This window comes from Mustela nigripes, chromosome 4 (genome assembly GCF_022355385.1).
Source record: "Mustela nigripes isolate SB6536 chromosome 4, MUSNIG.SB6536, whole genome shotgun sequence".
Lineage (NCBI taxonomy): Eukaryota > Metazoa > Chordata > Mammalia > Carnivora > Mustelidae > Mustela > Mustela nigripes.
Genome location: NC_081560.1, coordinates 129,083,319 through 129,110,884, shown reverse-complemented (window position 1 = coordinate 129,110,884; position 27,566 = coordinate 129,083,319). Strand labels below are relative to the sequence as shown.

Below are 27,566 nucleotides of genomic sequence, written 5' to 3'. Positions count from 1 at the left end.
TAATTTGCATGCTAGACATTCAGCAAGATGATATGCAGCCCTACCAAAGCAATAAAGCTATGTTTCACAAAAAAATCTTAATTGCGGGAACCTGAGTGGCTTTGTGGGTTAAGCCTCTGCCTTCGGCTCAGGTCATGATCTCAGGGTCCTGGGATCGAGCCCCACATCGGACTCTCTGCTCAGCGGGGAGCCTGCTTCCCTCTCTCTCTCTGCCTGACTCTCTGCCTACTTGTGATCTCTGTCTCTCTGTCAAATAAATAAAATCTTTTTAAAAAAAATTTTTAATTGCTTCAGTTTTTTATTTTAAACTGGAATTAATTAAAATTTAAAACTCCGTTTCTCTTTCGCGATAGCCGTAGTTCAAGTGTGCCATAGCTTTTGGTGGTCAGTGGTTACCATATTCTACAACATAGTTCTAGCTACTTAAGTAGCCGATAAAAGCAAGTTGCAAAATAGGGTACCCAGGAAGACTTATTTTTAAAGCAAAACAACTTACACACACGCACACACACATAGATAACTGGAGGAATAATCACTGTTAGTAATGTGTAAATTCTAAGAGAAGGACTAAAACTGGAAAGAGGCGAAGAAGGACTTTTACTTGAATGGTTTAAATTTTTACATTATAAAAAAATTAAGGGGTGGTAGTACCATCTTTTCTTTAAGTAGAGACAAATATAGTTACACCCTGAGAGTGGCAGGGACAGCTGAGATTCCACTAGATGAGGACTACCAGCAAGCGGGAGGAACGAGAAGCCATGCTACATACGGAATGTGGGACTGAGGCCGTTGGTGTTTGAGCTGGAGAATGAAAAAGTGGGGGTGGGGACAGCTCTTTTCAAATATATGAAACACTGTTAAGAAAAGGGAAATTTTGATTTGCTCTCTGTTGTTCTAAGAACAGAATTAGTAACAGTAGTACACCATGAATACAGTAGTTTGTACTACAAACTGTACACATTTCAAACTGAGTCATCCACGGTAATCATTTCTAACACAGAGATGGATCAAAGATGGACCAGAGCTGCCTCATAAGGTAATGAGTTCCCAATCACTGAAAATAGTAAAAGGTCAGGTTGTCTGGGGGGCTCAGTTATTAAGCGTCTGCCTTCGGCTTAGGTCATGGTCCCAGGGTCCTAGGTTTGAGCCCCGCATTGGGATCCTTGATTGGCAGGAAGCCTGCTTCTCCCTCCTTCTCCCACTCCCCCTACTTGTGTTCCTTCCCTCGCTGTCTCTCTGCAAATAAATAAAATCTTTAAAAAAAAAAAAAGAAAGAAAGAAAATAGTAAAAGGTCAACTAATCAAGATTTCAGCAGAAGACATTTAAGAAGCAGTAAGTACAGGAAAGATGTCATAACTAAAATCTTGTAACTAAATTATCAACTCTGAGATTTTATTATTCTATGAAATTGATCAATATCCCACGGGCATGTGTGAGCTATTACAAATGTGTACCCAACATCCAATTTCCTTTTCCTTCAGAGAATGCTGTAGGATTATATACCCTAACCTCCTTGAAGTCAGTCATGACCATGGAATTAATCTGAATGAGTAGTGAAGTGTGAGTAGAAGTGATGTGTGTTCCTTCATGTTACTATCAAGTGTAAACATTTAAACTCTAGTACTCAGCTCTCCAGGTCTGTTCCCCTTCCTCTAAGCAGCAAGCATCAATGTGGACCCAGCACAGAGGGAAAATTTGTTTTGGAGGGGTCCTGTATACCACAACAAACTGTGCAAAGATCAAAAAAAAAAAAAAAAAGAGCCTTTGTTGTGCTGTGCCACTGAGATTCTGGAGATATTTGTTCCTGTAGTGTAATGCAGGCTGTCCTGATGTACATTGAAAATTCTTGCCCATGACCTCCTAGAGAAAACACAGAAATCCATGCCCTCATACTATGGTTTGGTTTCTTGCAGAATAATTAGGCACCTCCAGGACAAACAGATTTCCAGGTTGGACCATTCCACAAACACACAAGCACCAGACACCTCCCTATGCACACTAAATATACCACAAGAACGGCGAGGTCACAGCCAGAGAAGCATCAGATGAGGCCAGTAATTCCCATGTTTCATGTGTGGTAGCTTAACATACATTTGAATTTCTGGCATCAAATTTTCTAACCGATTAAGGATCGGCTGTTAATTATGATCTAAGGAAGTCAAGCAGTTGGTTTACAGGACAATACACAGGCACATTCTGACAAAAAGAATTACATTTTAAAATATCACACTGAAAGCACTTCAAAATAACCCTCAAGGTTTTCTGGACCCCTAGAAAACTGAGGTCATGAGTTATTTAACCTTGAATCAACTTCTATGCCTTATAATAGATAACTCAAATGTTTATGAATGAACCTCAGTGAAGTAGGTACTACTCTATCTGTATCTTGGTATTCTTTTATGTGGCAATTGTCTACTTTATTTTCTGGGGGAGAAAAATAGTACTTTGTAGCATTTACTTTTCTAAAGGAAGGAAGAAAGGAAAAACAAACAAACAAACGATTCTTGCCTAAATTCTCCCACCGTGGGCTCGGTGATTCCTCATACCTGCTTGAATCTAATCTTCCCCAGTCCCGTGAGACAGGTATTGTGGTATTGGTAACTCTGCTTCACAGATAAGCAGTCAAAGCAGAATTATGATTTTTAAGGTCATACAGCTGATGGAGCAAAAATTTGAGTCCAGGCCTGTCTTATTTTAAAGTCCACGCTACAAAGGTTTAGTACAATGGTCAAAAAGAAAGCACCCTAAAATGGTAGCTTCTGTTTGGTCATTCTAAATCTTTGGTTGAAAACATTAAGAAAAGACAATGTCATCTAAATAAGTGTCCTCAATTAAGAAAAAAAGAGAGAGAGAGAGAGAGAGAGAGAAAAGAAAAAAGAAACCTGTACAGAAGCCTATATTTACACACAAGCATCACGTGATGGGTAATTAGCCAGGTAACTATAGGTTTTTCTCGGCTAGAAAAGTATACGTTTCATCATGCTTTGAAATCTGCCTTATTATCAGCACTGCCGTGAAAACAATGTTTTATTTCTTATTGAGTGAATAGGCCAGGCATGAAGCATTGTTTTTGTAAGGCCTAATAAAATACTTTCTTTGTGAACCGAAGAAGCAGAATGGGTAGTTAGAAGGTGGAGAATACCCTCCATCATGATTAGTAAGTAACCATTTTAAGGGAGGTGAGGATTAAAACAGTGCAATTGCCTAGAATACGAAATACTAGATGACATGCTAAAACCATCTCTTTAATAACCTGTCACCTAAAAAATAGACAGATTACAAACAAGCTGATAATAAAAAAGATAAGGCAGAGCAAGTCCAGTCTGGATTTGTTTATTTCCCCACACATTTCTGTGACTGCTATAATCCTGAAACATGTAAAAGATTCTCTTGAGGAAGAGATGAATTAATAAGTGCCAGTATTAATACGTAAAGTGTCTACACACAACCAACCCCTACGACAACACCAAAAATCCTCAGGCTAACGGGCTGGCTTCGAGTACGTTCAAAATCTCTCCTAATGAGTTTTCCAAAAAAGTCTATAGATGACTGGCTACGGATTAAGCCAAATAGTTAAAAAGGACATACTCCACCCCCACCGCCATCTTCCCAAGAATGTTCTCCTATCAGGTACCGATGAGACAGCCCCTCCGCTAGAGGGTGTCATCCTAGGAAAAGCTAGGAAAGAAGTCAAGTCAACCACTGAAGGCATGAGGGGTCCCAGTTCAACTCAGAGCAGAGAACTCCAGAGATTTCCGAGGCTGATCATAAAAGTGGAGCGTTTACTCAACGTAGCAGGTACGGCTTTGAAGTCAGAGCGCCTACATGATAGACCGAAGACCGTTAAGGGGAAGATAAGACAAACACATAAGAAAAAGATACTGCATTATATTGCTCCTCACAGAGTGAGGCGCTCGGTGGGTGTAGAGACACTAAGGACGATAAGAGCTCTGTAAGCAGGGAAAATCCTACGGGCTGCCAAGAGCTCCAGGGCTTAACCTGCGTCTTAAAGAACAGAGAGCATTTTCTGCAGGTAGAGAGTCCTGGAAGGGGCAACTCCAGAATGAATGAAGGCAGGAGCCACGCAAAAGGCACTGCAGAATCGAGGGGCAGGAGGGGAGGTCGGCGTTGTTCAAGAGAGAGGAGACCAAGCAGTCAGACTAGTTAGACTGAAGCAGGTTTACATAAAGGATAGGAGATAAGGCAGAGAGAGAGGCGGTCTTAACATTCTGGGTGCACTTCGAGCCTGCGGCTCTACCTTTACAGATAATAAAGAAATAGTCACAGTTCTGTGCCGAACACCAAGAATTTCAGCGAGTTTTTGGGACACAGAAGCCACTGAAACATCCAACAATAGAAACACCTCTGTCATGAAACATGACGCGGGCAGAAAGAAAACCACGTAGAGAGCATTTGAGGACACTGTCACAAAACATGTGTCCAGAGGTACACCGGGGAGGTAAACATGAGATTTTGCTAGGGAGAAAGGACACGCATAGGCATTCAGGTCTCTTCGCACATTATATATACATCAGTGTGTACATCCATCAAAGCGCGAACAGCAGTTACTTCTGGATGGGAGGAAAAGAAGCCACATACCTTTTCCTGCTTTTTGCCGGCAAGGCCCACATTCTGTAATATGACCGAGGAGCGCCTTGGTAATAAAAACAACACCGGTGAAAGCTATTTCATAAAAAAGGAAAAGCCCTGGAGCCTGGGGTCATCGCTGGATGCTGGCCTACAACATTTGTACTTTATCCGATAGGCATGGAGTTACGGAAGGCATGAGGAGGGGACGGGGCTATAGGCTGAAAGCCAGTATTTTAAAAGGGTCCAAAGTATAAAAATGTTAGAAATTATTAAAAATTTAGAAAGCAGGTAGAGCGGTCCTAAGAGAGAAAGGCAGAGGTAAGGCTCGGTTCTGGGATTTCAGGGGAGAACGAAGAGACCCCAATTTACCCCAGCACGCTCACCACTAATGGCCAACACACAAGGGGCGGGGCAATCAGGAAACCCCAAAATGGCAGGACTATTTGCTCAGCCCCTACCGTGCACGAAGCACTTCAGAAAAGCTTTGAAAACCCGCCATTATTCCCGTCTTTCCTAAATAAGTATGTTTATTAAAATGGGGTAAAAGTCCAAACCTCAGCTTTTCTCTGCGGTGACCTGCGCAAACTATAGACTTAAACCCATAATGCTGGAAGAGAGAAGGGGAGTGAATCTTTGACATTTAGGAAAATTAATGTTTTGCAATAAAACCTCACATCTGAAGTACTCTAAAAGATAAACGAGCTGTTTGGGAGAATCAGCGTCAACACTAAAGAGAATTAAGCCTAAATGCCCAAATCAAATATCTGCTCACAAAACCCTCTGGAAAAGTCACATCAATTCACATGTAGGATGTATGTGCTTTGTGTTCCAAGGTGATGCCATCGTGATAACAGCTATAATAATGGCCTACAGTCAGTAACATGCAGCGGCTTAAGAGAGGAGAGGCGGAGCACAAACAAACATTTCAGAGTTGCAATCATAGGAGAAAAGCATTATGCATGTCCAGCCGGGAGGGGAGCTGTTGAATCAAACCACATTTTTCAAGCACATCTGAGGCATGGAGTCAGTGCTGCATTCCTTCCACCACAGGTGAATAGAATTATTGCTCCAAGTTCGTCCGTCTATCTATGATACCAGAAAGTCATGAGCGTGCGAGAAGCTAAGGCTGCCCAAAGAGGTTTTCCAGTGGAGCCCAGGTATGTCACCAGCAACAAAAGGTGGCATACACATATATAGCAAAGGACTCAGAGCGCAGCTGAATTTCTTCCATTTTTTGTTACTTTCCCATCAGCTGGTGACACCACAGGTAGTTCATCGTGAAATTAACATTTCTCTTTAATGAAGCTGAAACAAAATTACGGGTTGATTGCTTTCTCCATCGTGGCCTTTTTTTTTTTTTTTTTTTTTAACCATAGAAATGACCACAGAGTACCTGACTAAAGACAAAATACCAGAAAGACAGAAAATGAAAACAAACAAAAAAGCCAGAACAGCTAGAGTCCAGGAGGAGGACGATGCATTCAACCAACACACGTGATAACTTAGGGAATACTTGTTGGTCTTTATCTTATTTGATCGGAGCAGGTTAAACAAGCTGGACACCACGCTGGTATTCAACTGTGGACCTTTAATGAGGCAAAAACCAGCTGAGGCAAGTACTCCCTTAAATGCTGTAATACACAACTACAGGAATCACAGAGGCTGGAAAAGCACAGCACTGGTATTGAGGCCCAGAGACTGCCGTCATATCCGCCGACAAAGATTTTCATTAGATAATAGTCTACATTTAATGCTACCGTTTAAGAACCAAACCAAACCAAACCCCCAGGTAACCGAAATTAGGGAGTAGTGGCTAAATAACATATTTCCCCCTTTTCGCTCTGAGAATCAGAAGTTCAGGTCATGTAGCTGGAGAGAAGAAGGGACTCACACTTTAGTCAGCGTCATGATCTACCTGGAGGCTGCCAGGCCGGATGGATGGATATCGCAGTCCCTCTTCCACTGGAAGCCGTTCCTCATTTGGGTCTAGGTTTCTCAGCACAGATGAGCTCATGAAATATAAATGGGTAAGCAGGTGTAAAAAGAACACCCAAAATGGATCCTAAGATGAGTAACTAGGATGGTGAGGGATTTTTAAAACCACATCCTGGGGAAGAATCGAAAAAACTGGGATTGTTTAGGCAAATAAAGAGAGGTTTAAGGACTATTTCAAGCATCAGCTCTACCAACGTCCAGACTGACAACTCTCTGAAGACCTTGAAAAAGGCACGAGTTTCTTACCTTGCTCATGCATTGTAGTCAAGAGGTGAATACTGGTAACCTGAATACTAAAAATAACACTAAAAATTCCAATTTCACGTTCTCCCCCTTACTTCTGCCCTGACATCTCCAATTCTAAAAGAATAAACTCTTAAATTCTACAAAATTCTCTTCTGTTGACTATCCATCTTCAGTCCGCTCTCAAGAGAAAACAGCATACGGAATTCTAAAAAGCATTCATTACTCTAGAAAACACTAGAAGATCCACAAGTCAACAGAAATTCCAAATGAGAGGGTCTTAACTGGGAAAGAGCCATCATGAGTGATGGCAAGACGAGTATCCAGACAGCAATATCCATGAGCAGCTGCCGACTGGCTCACACATGCGTGGATTTTGCAGACTGACTTTCCAGCAGGAACAGCCGAGATGGCTGAGTGCAGACAAAATACAGGATTGTCATTTTTTTCAAGACACTTCTTACACATGCATTCTACCATTATTTCAGGACAATGCTCAACTGTTTGATTACATGGGCAAGCTGAATTTTAACTTTAAAATGAAAATAAATAACCTCCTGATCTGTTCCCAGATCTTTATAAAAGTTGTCCTAAAGCTTTGAATGTCTTGGATACAGACTCCTGGAAATGTGAACATACCAAGTCCTTTGGACTGTCAGTTTACGATGGCATGAAGCAAGCTCGTGAAGAAACAGCCATGTTGGCCCTCCGACAGCATACTTCTCCAGTGTTAACTGAGTCACAGTGAGCTTCTTTAAAGAATACATGGTTCACACAAAAATACTGTCAGAGGGCCTTTAAGAAAATTCTTTCCAAAATACATTTACAAATTTTTGATAAGCTCCATAGGTAATTGATTTCTATTTTGAACTCAAGGATTCTATAAAGGCCAGATCCGTTTCAGCGAAGAGACCCTTTTGTAGGGATTCCTCATGGTATTCACGAATAGAATAATTCAACAACATATCATCTAAGAAACTTCAGGACTTTCTACCTTGAGGGAAGTAGTATAGCTAACAGGGCAATGGAAGTTTAAATATAAACACTAAATAAGCTCAGAAGACTGTTTGCTATACATACAAAGTTTACACCTAGGAAGGAAGGAAGAGAAAGGTAGGAAGGAAAGAAGAAAGGGAGGGAGGAAAGGATTGTCTTAATAAGCATGTCTTCAAGCTTCATGAGTTCATGAGATGTATCAGGTGAAAAATCTTCATTATGATAAACTGTCAGCACCTTAGCAGGCTTCTCACTGAAAACATTTAAACTGTTTTCTTCAACGCAGAGTGAGAGTCCTACCCACATCCACACCCCAGGAAACAGTCTGACATATCAAATGCAAAAGTGATCTGAAATAACCAGTTGAAATACAAGGCCTCCAGAATTTCCAACCAAAGACTGTATAGTCAATTTCTAACCAAAAGTACTTGAGAAGTCACTGACATGACTGGCCACTCATGGCCCAGCATGTTTTGACAAAGGAAACAAGAGGAAAAAAGTTATACAACATAAAAATATACATATCTATATGTAAAGAAACATATAAAACATGTATATTTTATATTTAATATGTAATATACATAGAAAATATCATTTTATAGTATGTATATATGTGTGTCTATACACACACACACACACATATATGTATGTATGAAAAGTTCAGAAGGATTTTAATAATAGTCTTCTACTCAGGCAGATAATAATGAGAGTAAACCCTGCCCTCAACACTACACCATGTGATTAGGGAAGTTCAAAAGGGACAAATAAACTAAAATATTGCATAGCTCCCTATCCTATAAAATCTCCCTCTGATAATAACACGCTCATCATACTAGGACTTCAGTATCATAAATGCTTCCATTGACACTAATTATTCCTCGGTTGATCTTCTCAAACACCAAGTGAGATAAAGCAGGGTACACGCTATTACACCTCGTTTACACCCAAGAAACCTAAGGACGTAAACAGACAGTGACTATTCCAGGAAGTGACAGATCGGCAGGACAGGTGGAGCCAAGATTCTCCTGACCTCCCACCCACTGTGCTTTCAACACCATCGGGCTGCCTTATTCCCCAAAGCACAATAAAATCCGAGCAGCAGAAGGGACAGGGGGAAGCCACACTTTCTCAATTTGATGGGCCTTTAGAAACAGAAATTGAACCAAGGGAACCCCCATCATTAAATTCAGCTGTACCCACACCCACATCCTCTGGTCTCTTTTCTCAATTTCAGCTCAGACACTTCTATCTTTTCTTTCTTTTTCTAGAGACACATTTGGAGATGAAACCATTCATAACTGCCCATCCACAGACAGTTTGTGGCAGCATAATTGACAATGAGTCTGCTGCAAAAAAATGAAAATGCTGTTTTAATAACCTTGGCCTAAAATACATTCTATTGTATGCCTCAAAGGGTTTCAATAAAAAGTCAACCTGTAGAGACATATTTTCTTGGCTTAAACAACAATCCAAAGCATATAAATGTAGTCCAACTATAATGACATATTTATAGGCCAATAAAGCTTACACTGCAGCTTTCATACTTCACTTAAAGGAACTCTGTAAGAAGCAGTGTTATATAAAATAATTTGATTTTTTTTCCAAACTATAGCCCAAGGAATAAAAAATGCAAGTTTGCTATGTTTAACTGATAGTGTTTATATTCCTTAGTTGCTAAAAATTTTGAAAAATGAAATAATTCTTCATTTGACGACTTCCTACTGCCATACCAAATATGGGTATCAAGTCCACTTTATTACAAAAGCTAAGTAATTCTAAAGACAAAAATAAATAACTAGAAGCTTGTGTAGTGAATGATTTAATCAACCCGATTCTTCTGGAAAAACAGGTTCCTGTGTTCGTTATGCTTATGAATAATACATTCCTTAACCCTCCTATTTTAACATAGCTCTTTTTTTTTCCCCCTCTCTCTCTCTCTTTTTTTCTTTTTCTATAAACTTCAGTATGAAACTGTCTGAGAGAAGGTAAAACATCTCACCGAGTAAAGTCACAATTTGAATTGGTTTCATATTGAACTTTCTTTCTTTGAAAAGGACAAAGAGGAGGGAAGGGGACAGAGTCCCTCTAACACATCTCAGGAGTGTTTTTGAAGATTATTGGTTTTCCCACTATCTAGATGTGTCATTTTAGTCACCAGTCATTTTGCATCTTAAACGAAAACTGCAGAGATTTGTAAAAAGCAAACATGATATCCATAAATATTGTCCTCGAAGGGGAAGGAGATTAAAAAAAAAAAAATAGGAGCTGTGTTTCAAATCAGAGCAGTTATTGGAAGCTGCCATTTGGGGCAGAGTTTCTCTTTGCAGAGTATTAATTTGTTGGCAGACACACATTTGTGAGAACATTCTTGTTTTTTTACTCTTCAGAGAGAGACAGGAAGTGACACAAACTGGGATTAAAGGGAACTTATTCTACCTAAACACTGAGCAAGAAGAGTTCTTTAATTAGCTTTTAGATGGCCAAATCCCTTCTTTAAGAGTCAACCTAATTATTTTGTCGTTACTGATGTTTTAATGTGATGAAATACTTCGGTTAAAAACATAACGTACTGGAGTTTTATTTTAGCCACAAGAAAGGTGAGATCTTTCCATTCTTTGCTTACTTCCACCAGAAAAAAATGAGGGGGGTCTTAAATAATCTCAGAGTTCATCTTCTTTCTTCGGTAAGAACAATGAGGAGTTGGAAGTGTTCTACAGAAGGAAAAACCTAATAAGTGTGTGAACTTCCATTCACAATGTGGTATTGGAAGTGGTTTCAGTGTGGCCAAGAGAAAGAGAGATAAGAAAACCACTGTGTAGAAAGAAAAGTACAGACAACAAATATTTTGATGTTGCAGACACAGAAAGGAAGAGGTTGAAGAGAAAGTTGCTGGGACAGGAATGTGTACAGCAAATGACACCCCCTATCTCCCCAATATAAACCCTAACAATGTAGACTTGTAAACCTTAGATCAGGCAGATAATGGAAACTCATTACATTAAGGAAAGTTTTTGTTTCTCTTTCCACATTATTACAACACAGTGTGCATTCCAATTACAAAAGCTATTTGTCTCAAATTCCCCACAGTTCATACCAACTGAGTAGAATTTCAAGGCCCCAAATACTATCCTTAAAGGGGTATTTTACATTAAAAAAAGAAAGAAAGAAAAAGCACATGGTATTTCTTGTTCACCAGAGGAGAGCCTCCCCATCAAATCTGTTAATTATTTTCCCTTCCTCAGCACTAATTGTAGTGCTTTTTCCCTTATGAGACCCCCCAGCACACCCCCCCCCCCCCAATTAGAATCACCTAGAAAGTCTTTTATCAGTCCACATTCCTTGGCCTTGCCTCTATTCCACTGAATGAAGAATCTGGGGAAGCTGGACGTAGCAATCAGTATTATTTTTAAAATTCCCCTAGTGAGTCTAAAACACAACTAGATTTAAAAACCACTAAGAACTTTGAATATTCACTATAAATCAATTTCTTCTGATATCAATTATTAAAAAGTAGATCATGGACATTTTTTTTAGAATTCAGTAAGATCAAACCCTTTAAATCTTTTGACAGAATTAAGAGATTGAGTTTCCCTTCAGATTCATTAATAAACTATCAATTTTAAACAGAAAACAACTCTGCTATAAATACTCTTGTTTATATGTGTGACATCAAGCTTAACCATCTACACATCCTTTTGTTCCCCCAGGGGTTTCCTGTTTAGTTTTTTATTACTAACAGTATATTCCATAACTAAAAAAAAAAAAAAATCAAACAAACAAAAGAAACGTTTTCATGTTAGGGAAAACACAAGACAATAGCAATACAACCTAGGGTATACATTAAGAAAGTAATACAACAGATGTATTATTCACCATTATCACACATCAGAAGACTAGTCACTGTTGTTGATGAAATTAGGAAGTGTAACAGCGTATATAGGAAATTAAGTAAAAAAAACAATTTGGGGGCTTTAAAATAAAACCACCCGATTAATAATTTTCCCTAAGTGTACACATGACCGTCAGGCTGCCATGCCTAGAATATTGCCGCCTGACAACTACCAAAAGGTGACAGGAAACTGTTAGACGTTGACTCAAATTGCAAGAAAATATTAATATGATTCCAAACACACAGTACAGCTCATCACAAATCAGAATCACACGGAAGACAGTTACTGCTGTTATGCAGTTTCTTTATGCCAATTAAGTAAATAGTCTAGGTTTGTTGTAATAGTTAAATCCTAGGCTAAAAAAAAAAAAACAGGAAGTTGTCACATTAAGGCATAAAATAGGGCTATGAACATCAGCATTGTGCTAGAATGAAAGAAAAAGATGCCTTAATATGTTAAATGTGAAGTTCCTCTTTGCCTAAAGAGGAAATAGCTGGTCTAACTCAGAGGTCAACAGCTTTGGTCTTGAGCAATGCTAGGAGAATAAGTCAGTGAACACCACAAGGAGATAGGAACAGAAGGGGGAGAGGGGAAAAAAAAAAAAAAGGTCACAAAAAGTCTCTGGAGATGAAAGTGTTAAGTTAAAGCAACAGAGTTAATTCGGGAGCCCCTCCTAGGCACCAATCACCCCTGTGCTAAATAAACCCTTTTTATCTTCAATATCAGTGACTCGGTAAAGTGCCCATCTTTTTCAGGTGAGGAACCTGAGGCCAAGAGGTTAAACAATTTCACATCGCTCTCCTACTCCCCATTAAGTAACTCCTCTCTCTTCCTCACTGTTTTCCACTCAACATAAACAAACACATGAAATTCTGACATGGTGTTAATAGATACCATACTAACTTCTTTGAACAAATATTTAAACTCTTCATTAATTCAATCTCAGGCGCCCTAATGAAGTCTTGTGCCTTCACACCAACAGGAAGCAGCCTAAGGCCACGTGTTGTATCACGAAGTTCCAGGCTTGGGGCTCCACACAGAGGAAGGCCCTGCGATCCGCAGCTAGCATCCACCCCTTCACACACCCAGGCAAACTGTCCATACATATTCCCAGGACCCTTTGAGGTCAAAGAAATTTTATGTATATATAAAATTATCTATATGACAGGGTTTCCAGAAAAGTCTCTGCCCCAAAAAAAAAAAAAAAAAAAAAAAAAAATTAGGTTACTGTATACACCCACACATGCGATCTAGAAGTACAAATTATATTTACCAAGGTCAGCCTTTTCCTTGAGAACGTCTTTGAAGTTGAGTCCACTGTTGAGGGTTGACTGCCTGTACTTCAGCAAAGCTTCCTTCTGTCCATTCCTCCCCAGGGCTGTGGTCTTCACGGCGCCAGCACGGAGGCCGCATCTCCACTTGGAGCAATCAGAGTGTACCCACTTGACCAGGTCTTCAAGTTTCACGATTACCTTTTCGGAAACAGCGATGACTTCATCCTACAAGAGGTGGGTCAGGGAAGAACGTTATTAGTGGCTGGGAGGCCAATGGTGAGTTTTCAACAAAAGCCCCCTCTGAAATACGCTTTGAGTGGCTTAACTTTAGGCAAGCAGACAATGTGCTTTCTGGCGACAGAGAATCTTCAATAACTGACTTCTGGGGCTTTTCACTGCTAGCTGTCTAGTTGAAAAATAATGTGGAAGATCTATTTGTTATACGGTAAGAGAGTGTCCAAAAATCGGGCAGTCATTCTGTGAGCCATTTTTTATGCTAGTTGCCAAAGTCCACTCTGCCCATCTGACCAATCGCTTGGGTGAAAGCTAATTTTTAGGTGCAGTTAATTGCAAAAGTAAAAAGTGAGAACTAGGTGACTAATGGTTAGCCTGTCTCTATATAAATGGGCAAAGTAAATCTGGGATTCTTGGAACTCTGACTCACCCCCAAATTCCTATGTTTATGGTACATTTTCCCTTGGCTTATACACAAATATTGAATTTAACTTTTGTCCTAAAAATTAAATAAAACTGTGATGTAATCCCAAAAGAAATACTTCATAAATGTTATGTGCTTCCCACTGAAAGAAACTTACACATTCTCATGTTTCTTAAAAACTTTGTAAGTTGAGAAATGAACTGATTTTTTCTTTTAATACATATGGGGTAAGAGGAGAGAAGGTGAACGAGGAGAAAGCCTTTGAATCTAAGAAAAGTATTTGAAACTTAAGTTTCTCGTATGGATCATAAATTTGAATTTTAAGCATCTCTAATTGCTTCCAGGAAACAACCAACTTTAAATATCCAGCAAGATATTTAATAGATATCCATCCATGGAGTGAGAGAGCCTCTTTTACCCGAAGATTCTTTGGAAAAGGCTTAAGAAGATCATCTCACTGGGTTTTAAGTTAAATTATTTGAAGCATTTGACATTTCAACTTGAACCGACTTCTTTCATTTCTTTTACTTCACATTTCTGAAGAAAGCTTAGCTGTGAAAACCCCTAAGCTTACAAAATCTTAGAAATATTTTTGACAAACAACAACAGGAAGATGTCTCTAAGCTATTAAACAAAAGGAATTCACAAGTGATTTTGGCTAATTTTGCTGTTAAACATGACTCTTTCCTCCTCCTCCCCCACCTACACACACACACACACACACACACACACACACACCACTGCACACGCTACTCCAAAGCAAACAAAAACGGGTTTATTAAGATAAGCTTCACACAATGAGAAATCCTGGATTTAGTTTTTAAAAATGTTTTAAGGTAGGATCTAAAATTTCACTTTTCCTTATCCAGTTCCAAGCTGCTTCTGAGAACCAAGTTTGTTAGGCAGCAGCAAAATAAATGCTCTCTCAAAAATGAAAAGTAAAACTTTTGTAATGGAGTCCTTTCTCTTATCAGGATTGAATATGAACTTCCACTGAATGGGACCCAAAGTGGAAACTGTTTTTATCCTCTGCTCAAGGAAAAAAAAAATTCAGTACTTAATAAACAATGGAGCATATTACAAAGTACCATTTCAACGGATGATTTCACTCAGATTCACTACACCATCCTCTTGAAATAAAAGATCTGTCGTTGTCATGCATTTTATAGCTATTACATGGTGATTATTAAATGTCAGAATGAAAATTCAGACTGGGTATTGTTTCAAAGCATATGGGAACAGCTTCTGGACAGGGCACACGAGAAATCAAGTTTAGAATATTCCAGAAAATAATTAAGTCTCATGGTATATAAGTCTCAACATTAGCAAAGATGGAATTTGGCAAAATGTTACCAAATACGGTTCCTTAGACTAGACCAGTTTGGAGATGAGTGTTATTTTCAAATAGCTCTATGATCAAATGATTATCATTTCAATTACCAGTTGCTTCAGATCTTTTCCAAGAAATGGCATGACTAGCTCTGGCTGGCTTACAGCGCCCGCCAAACAAATAGTTTATTAACCAAGAGAAAATACAATCCTTATGATGTCATTGATGAATAAACCCATCTTTCAAGATTCAATCTATAGATTTTGTCCTCTCCTTTTTTCTCTCTCAGAAGCAGACTTTATGAATATACCCACATACATAAAAACAAATGCAGGAATTCACATAAACACGCATAAGCTATAAACCCAAGTTTGGATGAATTGTGCAACCACCAGTATGTTTTACTGTGGATTCACAGAGAAACTGGCCTTGCAACATTGTCAAATGCCAGGATTTAGAAGGAAATCTGATAAGCAGAGGGGAGGGGGGGAGCAACAAACCAACCCAAAAAACAAAACAGCGAACATATATATAGAAAATGTCTCAGGAAACATTGCTTTGTACACACAATGGCATAAATCACATGTTCGTATTTACTATTCTGAGCGAGCACTGACTACAGTTCCTAATACTCGCCGTTCTTGGGCAAGCCTCTGTCCAAGAAAGAATTTCAATAAGCTCATCTCATGATTACAGTAGCTCTCTGCAAACTGAGCATTAGCACTGGATAAATATTGCTGATTTACTCTAATACAACACAAAAGGAGCACAAAGAAATACATTTTGTTAGTCTCATAAAGTACCTTGGCTTTTCAATTAACCCAGCTCCCAATCAATATTTATGGAGGTTGTGTTGAGACACTACCGAAATCCGGATTCCCCTGTCACCACTGTTTTAAATGGCTTGTTTCTGTCATTTGGCTTTTGTGTCCACCACTGTATAAAAGCAGCTCAGACCATCCTGGAATCCTCTCTGTCAGAGGAAAGTATCTAGTCATGAAGTCACAAATTAGCCTCTGTATTGCTGCTCTCTGTACGCATTCTAAAAATGGGAAAACTTCACACAAGGTCTCCAGACTTCCATCTTTTCATAAAACAAAATAGTAAAATAAAATAAATAAGATAAAATAAAATAAAATGAGAGATATCTGCCAGAAAAAGAAAAAAGTTGAAAGTGATTGTTTTCTTTAGATAAGATGTGAGATCTCTGATTTCCAAGTACTGTCTTATAGTCGGTCGACATTTCCCTCATCTGCCTGGCCCTAGGGCAGCCGGCCAGCAGTTAAACTTGCACACCCTGATTTAGTCCACCTCCTTCATGTTATTGACGACGACAGTGAGGTTCAATGACATAGCCTCGTACCAACTTCCAACAGAACTTTGACAAGCCTCCAGGTTTCCTATCTGCCAACATGGCATTCTTCCTGGACGCTGGAGCCTTTCCCTGGGTTCGAATCCCAGGCCTGCAATTTACCCACTGTAGAACACCGGAAAACTTCTTTAACGTCTCTGTGCTTCCATTTTTCTTTAATGTATTAAAAAAAAAAAAAAAAGACAATAAAACAATCCACCTCTTGTGGTAATTGTGAGGATTAAATGGGCTAACATAAATGAAGTGGGATGACAGAGTTAGTTACATGTTCATTGCCATGAGTCCTCTGCTCTGTTTTCCAAATGGTGCCATGCAGAGAGGAGTTTAGATGGTACATGGGTAAACTTTTATTTTTTTTTAATAAGTTACTCATTGCTTATTTATTTTTGTGGTTACCTTCCATTTATGGGAAAGTGGTACTGGTTTTCCATTTATGGGAGATTTAAAAAGTTTCCTCTTTAAATAAATTTAAGTTAAAAAAAATAGGTCAATTTGAATAAAACCATTAAGCAAACACAGGACATGTGGGTATGGCCAAAAAAATTGCTAAAAAACAAAAAAAGACAAGATGCTATGAAAATGATTGAAATTTGGGACAGTGTATTATATTAGTGGTTCTCAAAGTGTAGTCCGGGAACCTTGGGGAATCCCCAAGACTAGTTCAGGTGGTCCACAGAAGCAAAACAAAGATCATAATAATACTAAGACATTATTTGCTTTTTTCAGTCTTATTTTCTTTCAAGTGTAGAGTGGGGTTTTCCAGACACTATATGACATATGGTACGGCAGGAGAGTAAATGCAGAAGCAGATATGAGAATACAGCTGTCTCTATTAAGCTAAGACAGTAAAGAGCTTATAAAAATGGAAAACAATGCTACTGTTTTTACTGTTTTTTTTTTCCAAAATATGGTTAATTTTCACAAAATGTGGCACTTATATAATGGGTTTATATTACTATTTTTATTTTTTTAAATGAACTTCCAGTAAAATTTCCTGTTTTGATGTATAGTTCTATGAGTTTTAACACATGGCAACCACTGATCTGTTCTTGCTATCGAGTTCTCTTTTCCAAATGTCATATAAATTGAATCATACCATCTGAAATCTTTTGAGACTGTTTCTTTCACTCAGCATAACGCCTCTGAGAGCCATCCATCCATGTTGCTGCATGTACAACTGCTTGTTCCTTTTCACTGCTGAGTAGCATCTCCCATGACACGGATGTGTCACAAGATGGCTTCTCCATTCACCCACTGAGGGCCACGGGCTTCTTTTCAATTTTGGGGACTACAAATAGAGCTGCTGTGAACGTTCACATCGAGATTTTTCTGTGAACAGACATTTTCAATTCTCTATAACAAATACTCAGAACTGCTGGGTGAGAGTCTATCTGATTTTGTAGAGACCGTTTTCCAGAGCGGCTGTACCATTTTGCACTCCTACCAGCAATGGAGGACAGAGTTCCAGTCATTTCCCATCCTTGCCTGTACTTGATATGGTCTTTGTTAATTAACTCATCATTGCCACTCTAATATGTATGGAGTGGTTTCTCATCATGTTTTACATTTTCATTTCCCTAATGACTAATGATGTTGAACATCTTTTCAGGTGTTACTTTTTCGTCCGTATATCCTTTCTGGTGAAGCGCATGTTGAAGTCTACGGCTCATTTCTCAAATTGGGCTGTTTATTTTCTTACAATTCAGTTTTGAGAGTTCTTGTATCTACTGAATACAGGTCTTTTGTCAGATATGGGATTTGGAAATACGTTGTCAGATACGGGATTTGGAAATATTTCCTCCCATCCCGTGGCTGTCTTTTCATTTTCCCAAAGCTGAATAGCTTTACATTTAGAGGCATGGTCCATTTTGACCTAATCTCGTATAAGGTTTGAGATTCAGCTTGACAATCATTTTTTCTACATACGGATGTCACATTGTTTTTATTTTTAAATGAATCAACAAGTACTTTAGAGGTTATTTTTCAGTTTTAATTTATAATGCAGTAAAATATCAGTAGCTATAGCCCACATAAACAAAAGCTCTTCAGCATCCTCAATAATTTGAGTGTAAGGGGTCCTGAGTCCAAATATTTCAAAAACCATTGTATCCTATCACGAAAGCAAGACCTTCTATTATTCTTTTTCTTTGCCCTCTTAGTGGCTTTTGATAATGAACAAGCCTACCTTTGACAAAATTCTCCCCTCATTAAGAACTGTGAAGCGTCTGAGATATTACTCTACTTCCAAACTTACAAGTTGGCCTGCCACAGTTCCTCGGACACTGGCAGAGCACACAAGACCCCAGGTCAGAGACAAAGAACGGTTTCTTACTTCTAGCCACAGTGGAAGTCTCATGTTTGTGTGGTTTCCTCAATACCCAATTCCCCAAATGAGATCCAAAGAGAGTGAGATGACATGTGCACGTGGAGTGGGGTGCATTATAGGAGTAGGACCCTGAGGGCAGGGAACCCAAATCTTTAATACTGACCAGTAACCACACCTGTTTTTGTTCTGGAGAAAGACAGTTGCTCTGTCTCCCAAAGCAATTCACTATATAAGCATCCTTGAAAAGACTGTAGAGCAGGTGGTCAGTGGCTCTGCCCACGAGATGTGTTAATACTCAACGGATCCATGAAGAACACCCACCCAACACCTACCACCTCTATCTTCCTTTGTTTTGTTCAATATCTCTTCATTGTTCTATCTCCCTACCAGGAAAATGTAGGAAACATAGATCCTTAGATGTAGTCTGGGTCTAGATCTTCTCTGCATGTTACTCTTTGAAGAAATCATTCTCCATGGGAATTCCAATATTCACCCTCTAATCCTATGACTACATTCTATACTTTGGTTCCAAAAATTCATCTAGATTCCAGTCCCATGTTGTGAATTTAAAATCTCAGAATCAACTCGGACCCACTGGAACTGCACGGCCCACTTAGTTTATTGTAAGAAAATATCTTAGCCAACACAAGAGAAATTTAACATCCCCTCAACTATGGCGAGCTTTCCCCCAATATCTATTCTTCCCTTCTTTAGTAATAAACGGCTAATTTGATGCACACAGAATAAAAACACCATTTCCCCTGCTTCCCTTATAACCAGGTGCAGCTATGTGACCAAGTTCTTACTAATATATATATATATACTTATATATATATATATTAGTGATTTGTGCCATTACCAGGTCATGATCTTAAAAGGAAAGGATACGCCTTTGGACCATACACATGACGACAAATCTCTCAGGAGAAAAAGACAGAAGAGCTGGGTCTCTAGGCAACCTCAGAGAGGAGAGCCACCTTCCCAGCCCTGAACCATCTACCTGTAGGCTGTGATCCAAGAGAGATTTTGAACTCCCGACTTATCTAAGCGATTTTAATTCTGGGTCTCTATGACACAGAGATAAACCTCTATCTTTATAAATATATCATTCTTCAGGAGAGACAAGATGAACACAGCCTTCCTTATAACACACCATGTGGTAAGGAATAAATGATCATTGCTTAAGATAGCTATATGCAAGGGCACCTGTGTGGCTCAGGCAGTTAAGCATCCCATTCTTGATTTCGGCTCAAGTCATGACCTCAGGGTCGTGGGATCGAGCCTGCCTCTGTTTGTCTCTCTTCCTCTGCTCCTCTCCTTTCTTGTTCTCCCTCCCTCTCAAATAAATTAAAAAAATCTTAAAAAGAAAAAGGATAACAATATTCAGCTATGTTAATAAAGCCCAAATGATTGTGAACACATAAATGTAATATCAAAAGGGTTGGCAGGGAGAGAATGGAATGAGAACAGGAAAACATGGCATATTCATCTCAATCCTCCCCAAACATCTTAGATTTTTAAAATATTCTCTGTAGCAACTGAAATGTGATAAATGTTGGGAACACAGACACAGCAACAGGTAATGTTAGCTAAATAAACAGTGAAACCGGGACGCCTGGGTGGCTCAGTTGGTTAAGCAGCTGCCTTCGCTCAGGTCATGATCCCAGTGTCCTGGGATCGAGTCCCACATCGGGCTCCTTGCTCAGCAGGGAGCCTGCTTCTCCCTCTGCCTGCCATTCTGTCTGCCTGTGCTCACTCTCTCCCCCTCTCTCTCTCTGATAAATAAATAAAATCTAAAACAAAACAAAACAAAACAAAACAAAAAAACAGTGAAACCAAAATAATAGTCCAATTGGTTTCACAAGAGTGGGATATTTTCATCTCGATAAAAACTAAAAATGAAAAGAAAAAGACCCTGTTCAATGCTAATTTAGAAAGACCAGCACAAGCACATCCGCTCATGCCCTCACCACTAGGGTAGGCAGGCGTGCCCATGGTGCACAAGGAGAAGACGGTGCCACCGCTGGGCCTGGCTGGGTTGGTCCCTCTCCCACTCTCAAGCCCCCCTCAGATAACTGCAATTCTAGGCACCTACTCATGTGGCCGATCACTCTTCCGGTTAGATGCTGGTGCTCTAATAGTTAGATGCTGCTCCACTAACAGGACACCTACAGAGCGGGTAAAAAGGTTCCATTCTACAGGCACTTGGTTGCCAGCCAGAGCATCAACAACGTTAGGGCACAACAATGTCATGGGCCAGCCATGAAATGAGAAAAATGAAGAGAGTGCAGAGAGCATTTCCTGCCGCTCTGTTTGCTAGGTCTCAAGGATGATCCCTGTACCAGGGTAGGGTCTCAGCAGGAACTAGAATACTTGTGTCATGATGATCCAAGGACGATTTTACCACGGCACTGATGACAAAGGTGTTGGTGGCATGTAGAGGAGCCACAAGAGATTGAGAGAGTACAGGAACTTGGGCTAAGAGCAGGTCAGTTATCATGACTTGAAAGCCAAATTGTCCAAGCACGGAGCCAGTGGTTGTCCTATAGGATAGAGTAGATCCTCTACCAGTGGCGGTGCCTCTTCCTTAGAAGGATTCCAACACCCTGGAGGAAGCTCACAGGGAATAACTCTCTGCCTTCACCCCCCTTCTTATCCCCATCCTGGCAGGCCACCTCTATGGCCGAACCCCATGAGAAACCACAGGGCCAGCAGCTCTGCTAAGGGACTCCAACCAGTGCACCTGAGGGCAGAGAGCAGAGAGTAGGGAGCAGGGCTGACCTAGTGGGACCCCTACACACTCTTCCCATTTAAGACTTTATCCCTCCTCCTCCATCTGGTGTAATAATATCCATTTATCCTCAGAAATAAGGAGGGCAATAGAAGGTAGCAGTTGTTTTTTAATGTCCTGAGAAGACAAAATAAAATGATATCAACACGAAGTTGGTCTCTGGACTGGGAATTACTGTTCTTATTATCTGTGACATAATGGTAAATCTTTATTAGGCACCACGATTTCATGCTGAATTGCATAACTCCACATTCTACAGTAAACACCTGCACTGCGGAAACTTCTTAGCGGCAGGTAGCCTTACTTAATCTCTCTACTTCTCTTGTACTTCACGAGGAGCCAAGGACTGTGCTGTGCCTAACGCATACAAAAACTGCCTATTTTCATGGTATGCCATCTCTGGATGTTCCATGCTGGCAGAAATGAAGGGATACTTAGCACTGGCTTTGGAGTCCGCCTGCCCCAGGTTCACTAGGTTCAAATGCAGCTCTGCTAGGTCTAATGTCCATAGTCATCTTGGGACATGATTTCATTTTGCCAAGGTCTCATCTAAAAAATGGGTTGGGGGGTGGGGTGCCTGGCTGGCTCAGTCAGGGGAGTGTGTGACTTTTGATTTCAGGGTTGTGAGTTCAAGTCCCACGTTGGGTGTAGAGATTACTTAAAAAAAAAAAAAAACTAAACTAAAAAAAATGGGGGAAAATAAGATTAAACAAAAAAACAAACGTGCCTCCTAGGGCAATAAGGATGTTGAAGCTATCAGAGTATAATGGTCAACACAGAGTAGGTGCCCAAGAAATAACGGTGATTACTATTACTATGTCACATGGCTTTAACTGAAAATGAGGGAGTGCGGACGAGGGGTATCCATATACCACTTGCGAGTAGCTGTGTATATTCCTAACTTCTCCTAATTCTTTATCAGGGAACAATGATACCCCTGTAGCTACTGCTGGGTACCACCAAGGGGAAGCTGGCCCAGAAAGCAATTAACGCCTGGCCTTCTGAGTCATTCTCCTCAGTCCTTGAGGACAGAGCAGTGGAAAACTTTGAGCTGTTTTACTTTACCTCCACACTAATCCATGAATTTAATAGACCTTCTCTTATCTGATCTCTACAAGGACTCTCTGAGGCAGGTGTTCTCAGGCCCATTTGAGAGATGAGAAAACTGAGATGGAACCGGAAACCAGATTTGGCAGCACCTTCGTCCAGCTGGCAAATTGGTCTCTACGGTCCTTTCTCCAGCAATGCTCCTTGCTACTCCCACCCTGGGACAAGGGAACTTTCCCCTAATAATGTCCTGGGAGCTGGGGAGAGAGGGGATTGGGATTTAAGGTCATTTTACAACAAAAGGTATTTTAATTTTTGATTGGTATTGTTTTTGTCCCTGAAGTAAGATTACAGGAATTGCCAGTCATGAGCTTTTTAAAAATGTGAAGAATTTTCTGTTGTCTGAGTGATGAAGATATCCTCTCAAATATGCGCTAAGGTTTAATTTGACTCCCTGAACATGATGAAATGGATTTGCCATGGAGGCTCATTAGTGTATTGGGTTCCAATTTCCCAAGCCAGCCCCTTCTCTTTCAACCTCCTCCCTCCCTCCCTGCAGACATTTAGGTGAAGCTTGTGGCTCAATGAACTTTGGAAATCCACCCTGGCACAATTAGAGGGAGTAAGCAAACAGAAGACGGCTCTGAGGTGTGATTTGTCAGATGTAATGCGACCATCCTTCATGGTATAGCCGAAGGCATTTGCGTATCAAACAAGTAATTCAAAAATCCTAAATATTTTATGTTCCTAAATACATTTTTAATACAAGCTAATTTAAAACCTGTTAGGCTGCAGCCTGCTCCCCTGACTAGAAGCCCATCTCTAAAGAAAGCCCCAGAAACATCCTCTTAGCAATTCCCAGTTTCATATCTTTCCTTTTGGATTGGCCATGTATGAGCCTTTTTTCCCCTCCCTAAGATTAAAAACAATTCACACAGAGAACAAGAAGATGAATCCCAGTGTCCTAGATATTTCCTCTCTAAATAGTCAAGTATCTGGTATATACTGAAAAATGTGTTAGTGGTTGAGGCCCACCTTCCCTTTGGCCAAATTAATATGGTCTAAATGCCATAGTCTTTTTTTTTTTTTTTTTTTTTTTTTTAACTATTTTCAGGTTGCTATAATGAAAACTAGCTTGGCACCCATATTCTTAGCTCTGGCCATTAAAACATTAGCAAAAGAAGATAAATGAGCCCAACTTTGGTGTTAAAGTTCAGCAGAGAGCATTCTATAAAAGCACAATCAATAACAATAAAACCCAAACTCAACCACCACCCAACACAGAGTGGTCTAATGGTCTAATATGCCGAATGACTCCAAACCATTCCTTTAACATCTCCTGATCTTTTTTTCAGCTACTTTTACATGCATGTTACCTCTTAGACACAGTTCAGGAGGGCCTATATTCCACCTAAAGGAAGAAGAAAACTCTTTGCCCCTGTTGGTAGAGGAAAGCCATGGATGGAGGACACTGTCTGAATTATTCAGGGCTACTGGTGATCTGGCGTGGAGTCTTGATAGACCGCTATCATTAACGAAAAGAGCAGTCTTCACAGAGTATCACCAAAAGCCTCATGCCTATTTAGAATGCTTTAATGTAGACACCAAGTAAACCTTCCTGTTTTGTGTAGCCTCTGTTTAAATATGAACATATGATTTAGACATGCTCCCTCTTGTTAAACAATTTTTTTTTTGCTCTGTTCACTTTGCAGAGTTCACATTATTATCCTTACATGTACAATGGCGGCAGAATAATTTGAAACCCACAGCTTTAATTAATAATGTAATTATCCTATATTGGATTACTTAAAGGGGCTTTGTATTTTTCAGTTCTGGTTTTCCCTACACTGGTGATATGCTCTGCCGTGGTAAATGATTCAGGCTTCCATCAAAAGCTCTAAACTCAGTCTGGAAAAATATTGAGTGTTTTTGAATAAGCCAGGATTAATGCAAGAGCCAATTTGCAACCACAGTTGGTGACCTTTCTACTCCTGTTCAAAGACTGCGGTGGGCAGGCCGGCACAGAGGACAGACCCAAGCAACTCCAACGGCCTAATTCCAACTCTGCTGTCGCTCCAGGGAGGTTGTACAAACCCCAGAGAATAAAGGCCAAGTTTTCTTCAAGGTAAGCTTTTGAAAGGGGGGCAGAAACTTGCATAGCTTTCCGTGCCTTCCAATATCCTGTACACTCCCAAGTGGAGCTTAAAGAATGACTGAATGAACGAATGGATGGACAAATGGATGGCTAGACGGATGGACGGGTGGATAGGTGCATGCATGTCTGGGGGGGGGGGGTGGGCAGATGGTAAACAGTAGCCCTCAGCTAAATATGATTTATATAATGAGAAATTGTCATAAGTGATTTCACTCATTCAACAAATATTTAATGAGCACCAACTGTAAGTCAGTCAGAAATAAAACAGACAAAAATCTCTACCTTCCTGGAGTCTGCCGTCATTAGGAGTGGTAGGTAGTGTATGGTGTGTGGTCTGTGTATTAGGAGAGAGAGGAGTGGGGAAGAAGAGCCAGATAATATGCAAAACTGGAAGCACAAGGACTAGAAGAGGCAATAATGGAAGACTAAGGGTGAAACTGGGGATGATTTCAAATCCAGTGGCAGGGCAGGTCTCTCCACTAAGACCCTAAGAAACAGGAGCTCTCAAGGCCAGGAGGGGAGGGGAGAAGCAGGGAGAACTCAGGACATTGCATGCAGAGAAAACAGAGGATACACAGGCACTCGGAGGAACATGGTGCAACACACACACCATGGTGCATGTCTTATAGCTGATGCATGCTTCTACATTTGAATCCAGACTCCTTTTCTCTTAAGTTTCAGGTAGGTTTAGCATGGAAGCTACCCTATATATCAACTTCCATTGTTAAAAATTGACTAAAATTTGCTACTGTCATCTTTTTCTCAAACCTTCAATGCCTACATACCTATGTTTTGAACACTTGGCTGAAAACCAAGTTGCATCTACCCAGAAAGAGAAATAGATAAATTCTCCCATGAAATAGCTGATTTCCTCAGAATTTAAAAGGAGGAAGGGCAGCTGCTCTCTGACACATGCACAAGGTTGGCGGGTAGCTAGGACATGCTCATCACCTGTAGGCACCCTCATCAGAAACAGAAACTGGAACAACAATCCCTTTCATTTGGATGTTTACGTCTTTACATGGACACATGCCAGCATGACTTAATGTCCCTCCTCAACCACTGTGTATGAAACATACCTATTTTCTTATACATTAAGGAGTCTGTTTAATTACACCAGCTACAGGGGCCTCCTTCCCCTTCCCTCTGCAGACTTATCACACCAGACACGATGCCGGTTCCAGCAAAACTCTCCAAATTCACTGATCAAGACGTTAGGTTTAAGAAAGACCCAATACGGCTTGTTGACACGCTCTAAGACTAACAAATCTTTAAAAGATTAAAGCAATCTGCTGTCTACCATGTATGTCTTCTGTAATTACAAGCCCAGAAGAGCAAGGAGAGTGTTTGGAAGGAACCACCCAGGGAGAATACATAACAAAAAAAGGAGGGAGAGGGGGAAAAAAAAAAAGAGAGAGCTGGTTAGGGTAAGAAGAATATCATTCAACCCTCATCAGACTAGCCTTAGGCTACAGTGACTGGTTCCCTGCTGACAGCTAATTTGGCTCCCTACAATGCCCACCTCTCTGCAGTCATGACCTTGGGTAATCCCTCCCCTTGAGTGTGGGTAACACAGTAGCCAACAAACAGAATTAGGCAAATGGATGTCTTTTCTGAGATTAGGTTACAAAAGGGCTGTGGCTTCTGTCTCACTTGCGCTGTGAGGGAAGTCAGGTGCCATGTTGGGAACTGGCCCATGGAGAAGACCACCGGCCATGGCAAGGGATTGAGAGAGGCCCTGGTCACCTACCAGCAAGGGATGAGACCCTCATCCCAACAGCCCTCAAGGACCCGTGTCCTGCCAACAAGCAAGTGAGTCGCTTAGAAGCAGACCCCAGTGAGCTCTGAGATGATCGTAACTCAGGTGGGCACTGTGATTACAAATTTGAGAATCCCTGAACCAGAGGCACCCCACTAAGCCTTACCTGGACTCTTGTCCCACAGAAACACTGAATAATAAGTGTTGTCCAAAGACACAAAAATTTGGGTAACTTGTTATACAACAATAGATTACTAATACACTCACCTTTACTATGGGATACATGCACGCATTTTTGTGTGATAACGAAATAAAGTCTATGAAAGAAAGTGCTAAACACCAGTTTTGAATCTGCTTGAAAATTAGACTAATATCTGCTGGGAAGTAGAAAAATGCTTCCTGCCACTGCCTCAATCTTGGAGCAACTACCTGTATAAGAGGCCTCTTCTTTTTGGGGGGACCCACAGAAATTTCCAAGAACGCTATTTAACAATACGAGCATATCTTCCTAGATGGAAGAGGAAGAGTAAAAGATAATCTTGCCAAGTAAGGCTAACTTTATGTTTTCTTTCCTCCAAGCAACTAAAGGGTAAGGGGCCGATACTACTCATCTGTTCGCCACCTCCCACAGTACCCTGGATATACTAATAAATATTGTTTGAATTGAACTGAATAAAAATCTGCAGCCCAAAGGCCTCTGCTTAAAAATAGAAATGTTTTTCAAGAGCAGTATTGTATTATGTCCTCTGGGCTACCAGAGAAGAAGCCCAAGCCTTGTCTCTCTTTTTCTCCCCCCACCTTCTCCAGATTCATCTTTGGAAGGCCCTTGGCACAGCTGCCCAGTCAGAACTGTGTTGCCTATAAGCACAGCACAGTCTGCAGGCCCCGCAGGCACACAATCCTCCAGCCCTCACGGCCAAGATCAAGATGTGGCTTCTCTTTGCTTAAAAAGAGAAACAAACAAAAATCAAACAAAAAGGGCAGAAAATTGCCTTTAAAAATTCAGGTAAAATAAATAAATAAATAAATAAAGGCAACTGAAGTATCTCAATATTCCCAGAATGTTTTCACTCCACTGCTTCGAGGGGTCATTTAAGGAATTCAGGGGGTCAGGAGTGATGTGAACACCTGCTTGGCTG

The 27,566-nt window shown here is 40.3% G+C and overlaps 1 protein-coding gene and 1 long non-coding RNA gene across 3 annotated transcripts in view; one reads left to right on the top strand and one right to left on the bottom strand.

Moving 5' to 3' along the window:
- ARID5B (AT-rich interaction domain 5B) overlaps window positions 1–27,566 on the bottom strand; it is a 174,606-nt gene that overhangs the window by 131,031 nt on the left and 16,009 nt on the right. Inside the window, exon 3 of the mRNA XM_059397486.1 lies at window positions 12,989–13,214. Coding sequence (XP_059253469.1) covers window positions 12,989–13,214 — 226 coding nt within the window. The remainder of the gene's footprint in view (window positions 1–12,988; window positions 13,215–27,566) is intronic.
- LOC132015206 (uncharacterized) lies at window positions 24,456–27,425 on the top strand. Of its 2 annotated transcripts, none has more exons than XR_009403586.1 (3): window positions 24,456–24,638; window positions 26,292–26,480; window positions 27,235–27,425. It is a non-coding gene; the product is annotated as an uncharacterized LOC132015206 (long non-coding RNA). The 2 variants fall into 2 exon arrangements; XR_009403587.1 differs by having other exon boundaries at window positions 26,292–26,532.